The sequence below is a fragment of the Galleria mellonella genome, unplaced genomic scaffold (assembly GCF_026898425.1).
Source record: "Galleria mellonella isolate WM207_F2 unplaced genomic scaffold, CSIRO_AGI_GalMel_v1 utg64, whole genome shotgun sequence".
Taxonomy (NCBI): Eukaryota; Metazoa; Arthropoda; class Insecta; order Lepidoptera; family Pyralidae; genus Galleria; species Galleria mellonella.
Window position 1 is genome coordinate 24,311 of NW_026442133.1, and position 14,698 is coordinate 39,008.

Consider the following 14,698-nt stretch of genomic DNA (forward strand, 5'->3'; position numbering starts at 1 on the left):
TCTACTGTCAAACGTCATATTCGTCAAACTTATAAACGTCATTCCGATGCCCTTCTCATTCGCTAATCGCGACTTTCCTTTCCCACTTGTGATTATATCAATTTCCTTAATAAATAATCTGTAAAAATTAATTTGTTTGATAATAATAATATTCAATAGTAAAAAAATGAGAATAACGAATGTGAGACGCGGCAGGATGTTCCGTTTAGCATCACTTTGTGCTATATTATTACTTTTGATTTACGCTGTTCATAAGTGGTCAAGTGAAAATTTAAGCAGTGATAGCAACGAACCTATTCTTTCTGAATCAGAAGTTGGATATTTTAAGTTCCATCGTGATGTATACCCAACTTTGAAAACAGGTAATACGAACGATGGTGTATAATACTCTTATATTTACAATGATCTAGGAAAGAACTGCGATATTACAGTTACTCGGCCTATTCCGCCGGCGTGTGTATTGTACACGTCGTAAAGCTTTGTTGTTGTTACGTTGGTGTGAACTATAAACAATAACTCGTTACTATTCACTGTATAAACATTTTTAATTAGCTGTAAAGGTGCTTATACTCTCATGCAATATATTTTATTGTTTTTCATATATGGTTCATAGTTATTTTACATGTACAAGTCTTATCAACATCAATTACTTTGTACATTTGGACCTATATACTACTTCTACTACTAACAAGCAATCCATTCCTAACTTAACACATTTTTATACTACAAACAAAAACCTTGTAACATGAACATTGTATTGTATACATGGGAGATTGAGATAACTGTTATTTTCCCATCTAGTGTTCAACAAACTATAAGCATATGATTATACTGACAATTATATTAATAATTTACTATAGATCTATGAACATCATTCGTATAGCATACATGAACAAATGTGGCTGCAGGACTGTGAAACTTGCCCTTATAAATATAAATTATAATAATATTCTACTGACTTTGGTGAAAAAATACAATTTTAAATAAAAATACTAATTTAAACAAGGATGTAAATGGACTCATCATATTGGATGCTCATTAGCTCAGCAAAAGGTGTATGTGGAGTAATTATTTTATATTGTAATATTATTGTACAACTTTATATATATATAAAGTTTATTTCTACACCAAGACCTATCCTATCTATCAGCCTATGAATATAATTAAAAATAAAACTATAACCAATTATAAAGCAATTTGTTTTAGAACTGGGAAACTTTGAACCTAGAAATAAAAAAGTAACAAAAGGTCCCGGTGAAGAAGGGAAGCCATACCACATGCCTCAAGATAGAGCTAATGACATAGCAGAATCGGAGAGTGAATATGGCATGAATATTGCTGCATCTGATGATATTTCCATGAACAGGTAACTATCAAATTAATCCTTTTATCTTTTATTATCTGTTTGTACAATATCTATGATTTTGTATTTGTAATGAGTGAATTATTTATGTTATTGAAAAAAAAATCTTTGTTAATAAATATTCAATAAGTCATATATATCTGTTGTAATATCTCTTGGCTGGAATTAGTGTTAAAACCTTTAATTTCCCTATTTATGTGACTCTAAATAGAATGAAGTTCTTAGTTTATTTGTATTTTTTTTTTGTTTGTCTTATTTGTTCTGTTTTCTGCTACACACACACACACACTATGTAGTTAATAAGTAAAAGACCTTATTTAAATAGAATATAGAATAGTGGAAATGAAATAGCTCTGTATACATCAAATATTTGGTATTCTATTATTACTATCTACCCTAGTAGGAGACAGATGTAATCGAACATATAAACAGATAATTTGCTATTTTAATTTCATGTATTTACCATTAAACAGCTGTGTTCACATGGCTGTTTCAGTTTAAAGAGTTAGATATGGCAGAGAAATTAGGGATAATATCTGTGTCCTCATGAATAGTAAAGCAAGGCGGGTACCATGACCATCACAATGTATTCTATAAAGTGCATAGTATTGTTCATATCTATAATGATTACCTCTTTCTATCTGCTTATTTGTCATTCTGAGTCAATTAAAAATATATAAATAAACTGAAATTAAATAAAGTATTTTTTTTTATGCAACATAGAAATCAAGCTAATGACCCACCCGACAGAAAGTGGTAACCATCACCTATAGACATGAACTAACCATGGAGTTAACAGAGTATACTGTTTCACCTTGAGGACTAAGGTACCTCTGTACCCTGTAATTTCACCGCCATATCATAGCTTTCAAACCAAAACAGTGCATTTCCATTTAAAACATAATATTACCATAGGACGATTCCTGATACTCGGTTAGAAGAATGTAAGTACTGGCATTACCCTGAGGACCTTCCAAGTACTTCCGTTATTATTGTCTTCCACAATGAGGGCTTCACTGTCCTCATGAGAACAGTGCATACAGTCATTGACAGATCTCCACCGAATTTACTTCATGAAGTGGTCTTGGTAAGTAATTATCAAATTTATAAATTTAAAATTCAAGGCATTTGACATCTTATTATTTCTGCATAACACAATAAGAGATTATCATGGCGTAACAAATGTTTATTATTAAATTAATAACACATATGTGTACATATATTCAAAGAAAAGTGCACAATTCATAAAGTTACATATATTCATTTATCACTTATTAATCTGTATGTACTGTAGGTGCTCATAAGGTAGTTCATTAGTTCTAAATGGAAAGAAAGAAATAAAAAATATAAATAAGAATTAAACATATATTCACCACCACTGCTCTCAAACACTGTCTATTTTTTAAGGAATGGTTAGCTGGTAGAGAATGTCATTAAGCTCGCCATTTGTACAAATTTTATTATGCAATAAAGAATAAATAAATAAAGTCTCCATAAATAGATATAGACTTATTTATAAATTATGAATAAGGAGGTCGCATTATACAAAACATGAAACTTCATATTGTGTGTTACTTAATCTAATTGTTTTATTTTGAAAAACAAATTGTAAGTATCTAACAATAAAAATCTCTTTAAACATTATTTATACAGGTGGATGATTTCTCCGATAAGGACAATTTAAATTACGAAAATATGGCACTTTGCATGATTTTTACATCAGATAAAGTTTCTCAAATTGGAATTGATAATAATTGTGAAATTAAGCTCTTTAATTTTACAGATTAAATTTTTTTTTTATTATTATTATTAATTATTTATTATCAACACTGCTAACAATATTATATAAATCTTATTTAAACAGGTGGATGATTTCTCTGACAAAGACAATTTAAAGGGCAATCTGGACAACTATATAAAGCGGTGGAAGGGTAAAGTAAGGCTGATAAGAAATACTCAGAGAGAAGGGCTGATCCGCACCAGATCTAGAGGCGCTCAAGAAGCTACTGGTGAAGTCATAGTGTTCCTAGACGCTCATTGTGAAGTGAACGTTAACTGGCTTCCACCATTGCTAGCTCCTATATACCGAGACTACAGAATTATGACGGTGCCGGTCATCGACGGTATTGATCATAGAACATTCGAGTATCGGCCGGTATACCAGCACGGCACAAACTACAGAGGTATATTCGAGTGGGGAATGTTGTACAAAGAAAATGAGGTTCCCGACAGGGAGAATTCACGTCACAAACATAAGTCGGAGCCATACAAAAGTCCGACCCATGCTGGAGGACTGTTTGCTATAAATAGACGGTATTTCCTAGAGATAGGGGCCTATGATCCCGGACTATTGGTGTGGGGTGGGGAAAACTTCGAGTTAAGCTTCAAGATATGGCAGTGCGGAGGCAGTATTGAATGGGTGCCTTGTTCAAGAGTTGGGCACGTGTATAGAGCGTTCATGCCATACTCTTTTGGTAACTTAGCTAAGAACCGCAAAGGTTCTCTTATTACTATAAACTACAAGAGGGTCATCGAGACCTGGTTTGATGAGGAACACAAAGAGTACTTCTACACAAGGGAACCGATGGCTCGGTTTTTGGATATGGGCGACATAAGTGAGCAAATTGCTTTGAAGAACAAATTGAAATGCAAAGACTTCTCTTGGTTCATGGAAAATGTGGCGTACGATGTTTACGACAAATTTCCTAAGTTACCAAAGAATGTCCATTGGGGCATGGTTAAAAATAAAGCCACTGGAGTATGTCTAGACACAATGGGAAAGGCTGCGCCTGCTTATATTGGTAAGATAAATCACTGTTATATGTATTTCATTACGTATATTATATATTTAACAGCATAAAGATGAATGACAATTCCAAATATGATTTATTATATACAGAGAATTTATAATTATAAATAAATAAAAAAAAAAAACACTTGGTCACTCACATTCTCGACACTGAATCCATCTTGACCCTCTTTGCTTATATTTTTGCTATCTAATGTAATAAAAAAAAAATAGCATATAATATAGTTAGTAATATTACAAATATAAAATCAGCAATTTTATATTGTACAGGCACCTCATCGTGTCACGGCGCTGGAAACAGCCAACTGTTCAGGCTAAACGAGGCGGGACAGCTGGGAGTTGGTGAACGATGCGTTGAAGCCGACTCCGAGAATGTTAAGCAGGCAATATGCAGATTAGGAACTGTGGACGGACCCTGGAGGTAATGTTATGACAATTATTAATAATATGTTATAATGTGAATATCTCATTGGTTTACTTGTATGTTTTGTTTATTATCTTTAAAACCTTCTTGGTTAATCATTGTTGAATTCCTCTCAATGGGTCAGCTGACTCGAATCCTCACCTATCTTCCTTAACTGGTGTATTTTTTTTTTTATGATAATGACATGATAACACCAACCGCGCCAACAGGTGCTGGTAGGAGCTACCATATTATTATCATCCTAAAAAAAAATAGAAAGTGAAACTGCAAAATCGTATTCCAATATCTCATCTCTGGAAAGGTATCCTTTGAGATTAATGATAGAACTATTACCATAGGAAGATTATGGGCTAGTTATATCCTATGGGAAAATAGTATGTATAATCTCTTACAGCATTCTAAATATGAAAAGAAATTGTCCTATTTATATACAACTAAGAATGCCAAACTATCTGACAGCCCACCTGATATAAAGTGGTAACCGTCGCCTATAGACATGAGCAGTACCATGGACATAACAGAGTATACTGTTTCGCCCATAATACCTCCCATGCGTTGCCATTCCTGAGGACTCAGATGTTATTCCTCTGTACCCTGTAAATTTACGCCATATCCCACCCTTCAAACCGAAACACAGCCATGCAAACACAACTGCTTCACGGTTGAAACACGAATGGGACAGAGGTACCCAAGCAATCGACTTTTGTACAAAGTCTCCCTCTGGTTCTTTAAGATGGAGAATGGCATTAGCTACTTTTTATTCCAGTTAATCATATATGCAGACGAAGTCGTGAGATAAAACTAGTAAGTAATCATACATCACCGTTTCAGATATGAGGATGAGCATAATCAATTAATCCACCGGCTGCATGGCTACTGCCTAACCCTGCAGCCGCACTCGCGGACCTTAGGCCTCGCGCCGTGCGACCCCAACAACACTTACCAGCAATGGACCATATCACACAAGAAACCAAACTGGTGAGACTGGTTCCACGTCTAGTTGGGAGATTGCTAGTAAGATATTCAGTAGTGATTCGAGAACATTCAGAGTCTTTGACCTTTTTGTAATGAGAAAAAAAAACGAATTTCAAGTGTCTCTCTGTTCGGATAGTAAGTACTACGAAAATAAGATACTTCAGTTTTTTCACTAAATTATTTAAATGCCATTCTTTTATTATTTCGAAAGTTTATGTGTATGTGTATCTTTTAGATGTGATGAAATCGATTCTGAAATATTATTAGCCATGTTGATAATAAAGTATTAATAATAAAAAAAAATATTTAATCTGTAAAATTAAAGAGCTACATTTCATAATCATTATCAATTTATCTGTCGATTCTAATTTGAGAAACATATCTGATGTAAAAATCTCACGAAGTGCCTTATTTTCGTAATTCACTATACGATTTGTTAAGCTCAACTGCAAGCCATAATAATTATTAATTAGTGATCGGCTATTTTTGTACTTAAACCTGTACACATTCCTATAGATTGAGAATTTTTAGAATCTCAATAATTGTTTAGTGATTAGATGTTCAGGTGTAAACATTTTAAGACAATTATTTCTAACGCAATAATATATTGAAACTTGCATAATTTGGTGTAGTAGTGACAGTTATCGTATTTTTTTTTTCCGCGCCTTTTCGCGGTCCATTCTACATGTTATTGTATAATGGAACGCTAACTTGTTCTTAATTTAAATATGTAAATTGAAATTGTATTACATTCATAATTGAAGCAGAACATTTTTTTTTTTTTTTAATTGAAATAAAATATTTCTTGTTCTGCAATTACCTAATAAAGGTATAATGCGAAATAAAATATCTCTAATGTTTTATATTGATCAGGAATTTTTTTTTACTTCATTGAATATTTCTTTGTTCAGAATATATATACTTACTGATGGAATACAGTATATACGAAATATGCTCACAAAATTTTCTCAAATCTTTATAGTCTATATATTATTGTTAAGTAAATCCATTCGAAAAGCTCATATTTATTGAATTTAACAGTATATGTTGTCACAAAAATGTGTAACACAAATCAATAAAAGAGTATTATTATATATATAAATGAATAATGCATTTATTTAATCATATTTCTATCAAACGCACGGCATTATTACAATTTATTCCCTAAGATTTAAAATATTATATAAAAAAAAAATTATTATTCATAGACCTCATACTCAAAATAAGTAATTGGATAAAATGCATTATCTAGAATACTTAGTTTTATTCCCAAGAGTGATGTTTACTAATTCGAGTCCAAGACTGGCCAGTAGGACAAATAGAAACAAGGCAGCATGGCCATTGACCTTAGCCTGTTCCTTATGGAACAAACCTTATAAAAAAAATTAAACAATAATAAATTTAGAACGAAAAAAAAAACAATAATAGTATTATACTGTTATCTTTATCGTGATAATCACGAATAATGGACGTCAACTAACACTTTCCGTCATGTATGAACCACATTTTTTTTAAATATCTACATACTCATTTAATATTAAGAATATACGGGAAAATAAAATTTAAAATGCACCGAAATTAGTGACTATAAATTTTTGAAGAGTTTTTCTTTTGTGTTCTGAATATGGAATTTTTTTGTGTGCAAGTAGGCGTTATTACGATTGTTACGAGTAGATAGGTATAGAAATAGTTGTGCACAACAGTAACGGATTTATGACCGTTTTAAATCATTATTACTTTTTTTAGTGACTTCTAAAAAGATGTTCTCAATTCGCCAGTATTTATTTTTTCTTTTTGTCAACTTACTTTAATCATTATTTTTACAATGGACAGAATTTATTTTCCTCTTGCCCAATGGGAGGCGTTGGTTTTTGAAAAGCAAAATCTATTTGAATTCGATCGCAACTATGACTGTTATTGGTATTTAAATAGCAACTATTTGTAAATACGTATATATATTTATTAGTATTTAGTTTACACCAGCCAGCTAGCCATTAGTATGTAATTTATGTCTATAACTTCAAATGCTCACTTGCCAGAGACATTTTGCATTTAATATAGAATTTATTTTAGTAACAATTTTTTGGCGAAAGACATGAAAATAATGTGTTTAAATATCTATTAATGTTGCGTCAAAACAAAAATTTTTGGTTAATTTAAAATAGGAAAAGAAGTTATTTAGTGATTTACTCTATGTTAATTAACAAAGTCCATTCCTTTAAATTCATGCTAGTATTCATAAATAACATTTCAACATTTTTCTTTTCCTTTAAGATTTTTTATATTGCCAAATACAAAAATAAAATTCTCGAAAAAAAAAACGAACACTGTATCTATACAAACGTCATTACACAATAATATGTATGGATTTCATTAATTAACATACTGTTTAATTAATTATATGGTTTCAAAAATCCATTCCTTTATCTTTATGAGTTTTGTGAGTGTTGCCATTAAGAAATTATCTCTTCGGTTTTTTTAAATTAATATAATTATTCGTCCATTCCATTCTCATTTCCTTGTACGTTTATTTTCTGTATTATATTTTATATTCGACAACGTTTAAAAATTATTGTGAAATGTAAATTTTGATATAAAAAAATATCTAATAAATTGCTCATTTCTCCCATAATAGTTATAAATTGTAATTAGTCTAGTAGGTACTGTTAACACTTAGCGTATTCAAATATTGACTGAACAGTTTCATAATCAAGTCGATTAACAACTTTGAGGAAACGAGAAACATGAACCGAAATAAACTTTACTAGTATGTTTACATTGAATTTATAATGTACAAGTGTGCCTGTTAACGCCATAATGACTCATTTGAATTCGATTATAAAATTTGCTATGCACGTAGTATTTAGAATGCAGAAAGACATTGGCTACTTATTATCCCATACGCGAGGGTGGGGAAAGGGATTGTTAGTAATGGAGACTGAGAATCCCATTGCTAGCAATATACCCAGCCAAGTCGACCTCCTCGCGGTTCTCCCTGGAAACTATCATGGTTAATTCCTGATGAATTCATCATGATGGGCTAACTGGCCTGTTTTCATTCTCATCTATCACCCTTCACCGGTGCCCCGCCAGTGTATCCCCTTAGCGCAGGCGGGGTTACCATACCATTTTCACCCATCAATATCCCATACGCGGCAGAAGACGCGAGTAGACACTAGTATGAAAATAATTTTTAATCGTAAAATTTGTTTGGATGGTTCAAAAATGTTTTCATTAGATACTAATTTAATATTGTAAAGTTTATAAAACACTATCTACATATTTAAACATGTAAGGTATACATTGGCACCTAACTTGGGAGACATCACTTGTATCAACATTAAATAGGTACACTTTTGTTTTAAAATGTAGCTCAAATCGAAGCGAGAATTGGATTATTATAATGCAAACACAGATGTTTTGTTATGCAAATTTTTGTAGCTACATCTATAATAGTTTTGTAATTTTATTAGTATCAATTACGTATATACGAGTAGAATGTATGCGTATGTGTGTAACAGGCCATGAGGCCATTAGTCATGAAAAAAAATACTGAAAAGTAACGTACGGATTCAACAAAATATTTGATTATTAGTAAGGTTTTTTTTATTCAATACTCATTCAAGGTACAGAGGATTAACACCTGAGTTCTCAGGTATGGCAACGCATGGGGAGTATCATGGGCGAAACAGTATACCCTGTTATGTCCATGGTACTGCTCATGTCTATAGGCGACGGTTACCACTTTCCATCAGGTGGGCCGTCAGCTTGTTTGCCATTCTAAGTTGTATAAAAAAAATACTCGTACAATTTCTTTCCAGTAAAAATTTAAGTAATTACCGCTCAGTACTATGATAAACAATATGGGCTTGTTACCAATGAGTAAAGCATACATTTTGATATTCTGAAAATCCCAATAAAATGCAGTACAATAAAAAAAATAAGACCAAATATTTTAACAATATTATGGAAAATAAATTATTTCCGACTTGTAACAATTTCTATGTTAGGTATCTAAGTACATATATCAAAATAGTTCGTTGTTTTTATTCCTAGTATATATATGTATATTTTGTAATAAAAAAGTCCTGTACCCATATTACCTATCTATAGATACGAAATAGTTCTATTCTGTTTGATGTACCTACTTACTCTACATTTATATGTAATACTCGTTTTCAACTCAAACGTAAGTGCTGAGGCTTGTCGTAACCTAAATATTAATTTGTATTAGACCTTAAATACGGTAATTATATGTAAATTAATGTAAATTGATAAAAAATATACATGTAGATGTGTTTCTTATTTAGAGATTTATTATGTGTATAAATGGAAATAAGATTAATAAAAATAAATAAAACATTTAAGGCAACAAAAAGCAAAGAAAGGCAACATGTAAGGGTTGTCAGTGGAATCATATTGTATTCTGTTATGTCTCCAGTGCTCTTTATTATATTTACTTCCATTAGGTTGTCGTTTATTGTAAAAAAAAATATTATAATTATTTTGTTTCTAAAATATGGCCTAAGCATGTGTAAACAATGTTTAGATTATGAGATTATTAACGAGAAGCTATGAAGATTTTTTTTATGGATGGATGGATGATTGATAATAGAATGGTAGCTTGCACTAACGGTATACGCTAGTGGGGCACCAGTGAGGGAAAAGTGAGAAAAACAGCTGTAAAGGTTAGATTTAGGAGTTTCAGTGGAACGAATGTGAGCTACCAAGTGTTGAAATTAAAAGTAAATAAAAAGGTTTTATATATAAATACCTACTGGACTAATATTGTTATGTAATATATAACTGACATCGTATGCTGCCACTGATCTAGTGTATTGTACATAGCATATAATTTTGAATATACTTACTATTGTTGAAATAATCTACCATTTTTAACTATTCTGTAATAGTCTATTTTTTTTTTATTTTGCTTAAACACTGATCTTTAACAATATTATATTTTTACATGTTGGCAGTATTAAATTCAGGACAGGATATAATTATGTATTTGTGATTGTGCAATATATGCTCGTAATATGTATGTAAATATAATTTATTTGATGAATCAAATTCATTATACAAAAATATTATAAAAAATCAAAGCATAATAGGTAAACCTATTTATTTGTAAGCAGGGCCGTGCCTGGGTATATGGCCGCCTGCGTGCCAGTCTGTATGGCCGCCCCCAGGATAACATTAAAAAAAACTACTTTAATTTTTAATGTTTATTATACACAGGGCATCAAACCGGGAAAAAAATCAGTTTTTGGTTAACCGAAATCGGCCCAGTAAACAACTTGTAACGATTTGGCCGCCTCTTAATTTCGGCCGCCTGCGTGCGGTGCACGCAATGAACGCCCGTCAGGCACGGCCCTGTTTGTAAGAAGACAATCTTTTATGTTTTCAACGACTTGGTTTTATATATTAGCATCGGTAGAAATAAATTATTTATTGTTGGACAATGTTTATTTTTACCCCTGCATCCATTTAAATAGTATCGTGAATTTTAGTCTATAAATGCGTTCAACTACCTTATCAAAAAGAGTCGTGTTAAAACTCGCTTATCCTCGTAACTCAGAATTAATAAAATTTAGAATTGTTGATAAAATCTTTTATTACAAAAAATTACAATTTAATAAATGCTACAGTATTGTATTTAATAAGCAGTTACATTTGTTATAGTTTAACAATAATTTAGTTATATGATCACTAGTACATTTTGAGTTGTCTATTTTATAGAAACATATTTTTAATCGAGATTGCACAGGTTTACTACATTCTTTTTTTAATCGCACAATTAAAACCTATCAGTACATATAATTAATTTTTTACTTTAAATATTTGCAGTATAAGAAGGCAAGGTTATTTGTCAGTAATGAAAAATTAGAATGTTCAAATAATGTAGTTATTCTCCTAAAACTAAATAGGTAAATGACTCATCTCTGTATATTTAATGCTTCATTATCATTAAAAATATACTAAATTCCAAATATTGATTATTTAAAAGGTACAGAGTAAAAATTTTATTTAGTGAGCTAATATAAATCTTTTATGCAATAAGTCAATATTATGATGGCACTCTAAACCACCAGTCATTCCAATTAGATATTCTCTGTGTGGCATCTAGTATCGACCAATTAGGCGAAGGTACATCAGGAGCTAACCAATTAAAGTCATCAAGACTGTTCCAATTATTCACATTCTTATCTAATGATGACATATTGAAATGTTTCTCCAAATCTTGATAATACAAGTTGTATGGGGCAGTCCTAATTTCTGTACAGTCTTCAACAATACCTTTACTTGTCACATGTAGGTAAATGTCACATTTATGTGATGTATGCATTCTTAGTTGCTGACAAGCTGTGACTATTTTACAATGAGTACACTTCTCAACAAAAACAGATGATGTAACTGGTCCAGATAAAATAATGCAGTTGTCCAAATTTGTGAGATGTAGAGTCCCCATTACTCCTTTCAGACCTATAGTACAATTTTTTAAGTTATGTAAAGTTACATCCCGTTGGTAAAGTTCATTGTTCTCGAGCATCAGAAGCACATTTTCTTTGTTGTCGAACCCAAATAGTTTCTCGTCCCATTTGTTACTATCTGTTTTACCCGCTCCATCGTTTTCATCCAAAGAATTCTGTTTTTCGCAATGAGATTTTGGTAGCTTTTTCCTTGTGAAGCCAAATTTCTTACGTGGTGCGTACCTGTCCTCCAATTCATAACATTTAGTTTGTAAATTCTGCACTATTCCTAAATACTTTCTCATGTTGAACTCTTTAAGGAAAAATGATGAAGTGACCACATATTTTTGTAATTCATTAACTTCTCTTTTTATATTGTCAAAATGGGACGGGAGTATATTTATTTCTAATGTTGGTACTTGTGACAACAAATCTTCAATAGACTCTGATTTAATTTTAAATGCTCCAGCAAAATAATCCTCATTTTCATTACTAACATTCACCTCTTCCCTTGCCTTGTGTGCTTTCTGAATTTTCTCTAATCTCTGTGCATCTCTTTTTGATAATCTTTCTAATATGCTGTTCTTATCACTCATTTTCCTCCTTTTAATATGCCTTCTATTTTTTTATTTAATTCAGAGCTTTGATCAGTGGCTTGTTTTAAAATAGCTATTGTATCATGTGAAAATTTTCTAGTGTCTGTGTGTTTTGAACTTTCATCAAACTGTAAAGAATATAAAATGTTAATATTAATTTATATATTGATTCATAAAAAAAAACCTATAAAATAGATGATGACACAAATGGTAAGACTTTACAAAATGTCAAAATGGATCAAACCTTGATGAGTTTGTAAAATAAATGATAATGTAAATTTCTGTGTAACCAAAAATAAATATTGTTAATTCACAGAATTCACAAAAAACCATTTAATCTACTGTTAAAATGATTCTAATGTATATAAAACCCGGAAAATTGATAATAATGCACAAAAAAACATGTTACAGACAAACAAAGCATGCCACATGAATTAGTCCCACAATTTAAATTTGCAGTTTTTCTAAACAAAATATCACTATAGAGTTGAAATAGAGAACAAAAAAATTAATATTTTATCCCACAAAGAAAAGTAAGTACTATTAGGTCTTAATTAGTACGAAACCAATATCTGCTAAAGAATATAAATGAAAAATTGGTGATGTTAATAAAAAAAATTAGTTAATAAAAAAAAGACATTTTTCATATTGCTTAGGAAAATGTTATTAGGTCTAGAATACAATTTATACTATTTATATATTGTTCCCCATCTAGTCAATAAATAAATAAAAATGTCATACTTTCTAACGAGTTTTCAACCTTGTATTCTTAAGTTCAAATCTATTTATCAATATGTAGCATATTTTTATAAATCCTCTATTTCAACTGTGAATGTATTAAAGTCCAGAAAAACATCCCAATTAAAAACCACTATATACAATAACCAAATTCTTATAATGACCTTTTTAAGAAGCTCATCATCAGGTTTGACCACCTTAAACAGTGCTAAACCAAGGCCTCCGAATGTCACCACCCAAAATGCAGTCCTAATAGCAATGCTCATCTCACCAGGATTATATTTTGCCTTCGTTCGTCCAAACTTGCTTGTCTAGATCACGGGTCTTGTGACCGCCGAGTTTCTCACCTAGTTGATAGTAACCTTCTAGAACCCAGTTGTAATTATGGTACATATACAGTCGAAATGCTGAAAATACAAATAATTTCCATACATTATTTTTACATTTGAAAAAAATATTATTAATTTAGCAGAATGTTTATTTAGGTTAGTGCGTACTTATGTATGAATAATTGTACCAATAGGGCTGTTCATAAGATCCATTAGTGAAAAATTACGTAAAACATGGTCAATGATAATCGTAATGGTGATTTTGAAAAAAATATGTGTACTATTAAACGAAAAATATTATGTAAACTTACCTCTGTCCGTATTAAGTTTAAAGTAAAGGCCGTAAGAAACAGCAAATCCTAGTGTTTCCACGAAAAATATAGCTTTCAACGAGGACCCGATGAAACGCTTATATGCAGGTTTCGGAGTTTTTGTCAGCATAATATAACAGTATATTGATTTGAGGGTTTAATTTTGGGATTTTGCAGTTTTATTTTATAATCCCTAATCCAGATATGAAGTTAAGAAGGAAAAATAGCAATTGTCTTATTTCTTGGTGCTTGTCGCATGACGTCATAAACAGTCAAGTCAATTCATTCACAGATGTTATCTGAAACACTATTTCAACCACAGATGATAAAATCAACAGTTAAACTCCATAAACGTTCATTGAGCCTTATATTATCTTTATCTATGATTTGAATCGAGCATATTAAAAAAACCTCTGTGCCCATCAACGAAATTTTAGCTGCGCCTAGATTAAAACTCTTTATGAGTTTTAATCTAGGCGCAGCTAAAATTTGGATTCAAAAGTCCAACTATATACTAGTTTTGTTATTTTCATTTAAGTGTTTAGACCATAGACTTAGTATAACGTACTGATATATTATATGATCTAAAGTTTAAACCATCTTCAAAACTCTTTTAATTTAATTATCAATATAATTCTTTATCTATGTACACAAAGTATCGCTACAAACAATGTACTTGC

At 31.1% G+C, this 14,698-nt stretch overlaps 3 protein-coding genes across 4 annotated transcripts; 1 reads left to right on the forward strand and 2 right to left on the reverse strand.

The window, feature by feature from the left end:
* Positions 1-50: 50 nt before the first annotated feature.
* LOC113512362 (N-acetylgalactosaminyltransferase 7) lies at positions 51-5,874 on the forward strand. The gene is made up of 6 exons (XM_026896192.3): positions 51-362; positions 1,207-1,366; positions 2,279-2,450; positions 3,228-4,164; positions 4,443-4,593; positions 5,428-5,874. Exons 1-6 carry the CDS (start codon positions 167-169, stop codon positions 5,576-5,578), a joined length of 1,767 nt encoding a protein of 588 aa, XP_026751993.2. The 5' UTR covers positions 51-166; the 3' UTR covers positions 5,579-5,874.
* Positions 5,875-11,168: 5,294 nt separating this feature from the next.
* On the reverse strand, positions 11,169-13,785 carry LOC113512320 (tubulin-specific chaperone C). Of its 2 annotated transcripts, XM_026896128.3 has the most exons (3): positions 13,543-13,646; positions 12,675-12,768; positions 11,169-12,615 (listed from the first exon to the last, which is right to left on the reverse strand). In XM_026896128.3, the coding sequence occupies exons 1-3, from the start codon at positions 13,642-13,644 to the stop codon at positions 11,642-11,644; spliced, it is 1,170 nt and encodes a 389-aa protein (XP_026751929.1). In that variant the 5' UTR covers positions 13,645-13,646; the 3' UTR covers positions 11,169-11,641. The 2 variants fall into 2 exon arrangements, with proteins under 2 accessions (XP_026751929.1, XP_031770719.1); XM_031914859.2 differs by lacking the exon at positions 13,543-13,646 and adding an exon at positions 13,650-13,785 and having other exon boundaries at positions 11,169-12,768.
* Positions 13,643-14,282, reverse strand: LOC128201902 (protein CEBPZOS). Its single transcript, XM_052900271.1, has 2 exons — positions 14,019-14,282; positions 13,643-13,785 (listed from the first exon to the last, which is right to left on the reverse strand). Exons 1-2 carry the CDS (start codon positions 14,146-14,148, stop codon positions 13,655-13,657), a joined length of 261 nt encoding a protein of 86 aa, XP_052756231.1. The 5' UTR covers positions 14,149-14,282; the 3' UTR covers positions 13,643-13,654.
* Positions 14,283-14,698: the final 416 nt, after the last annotated feature.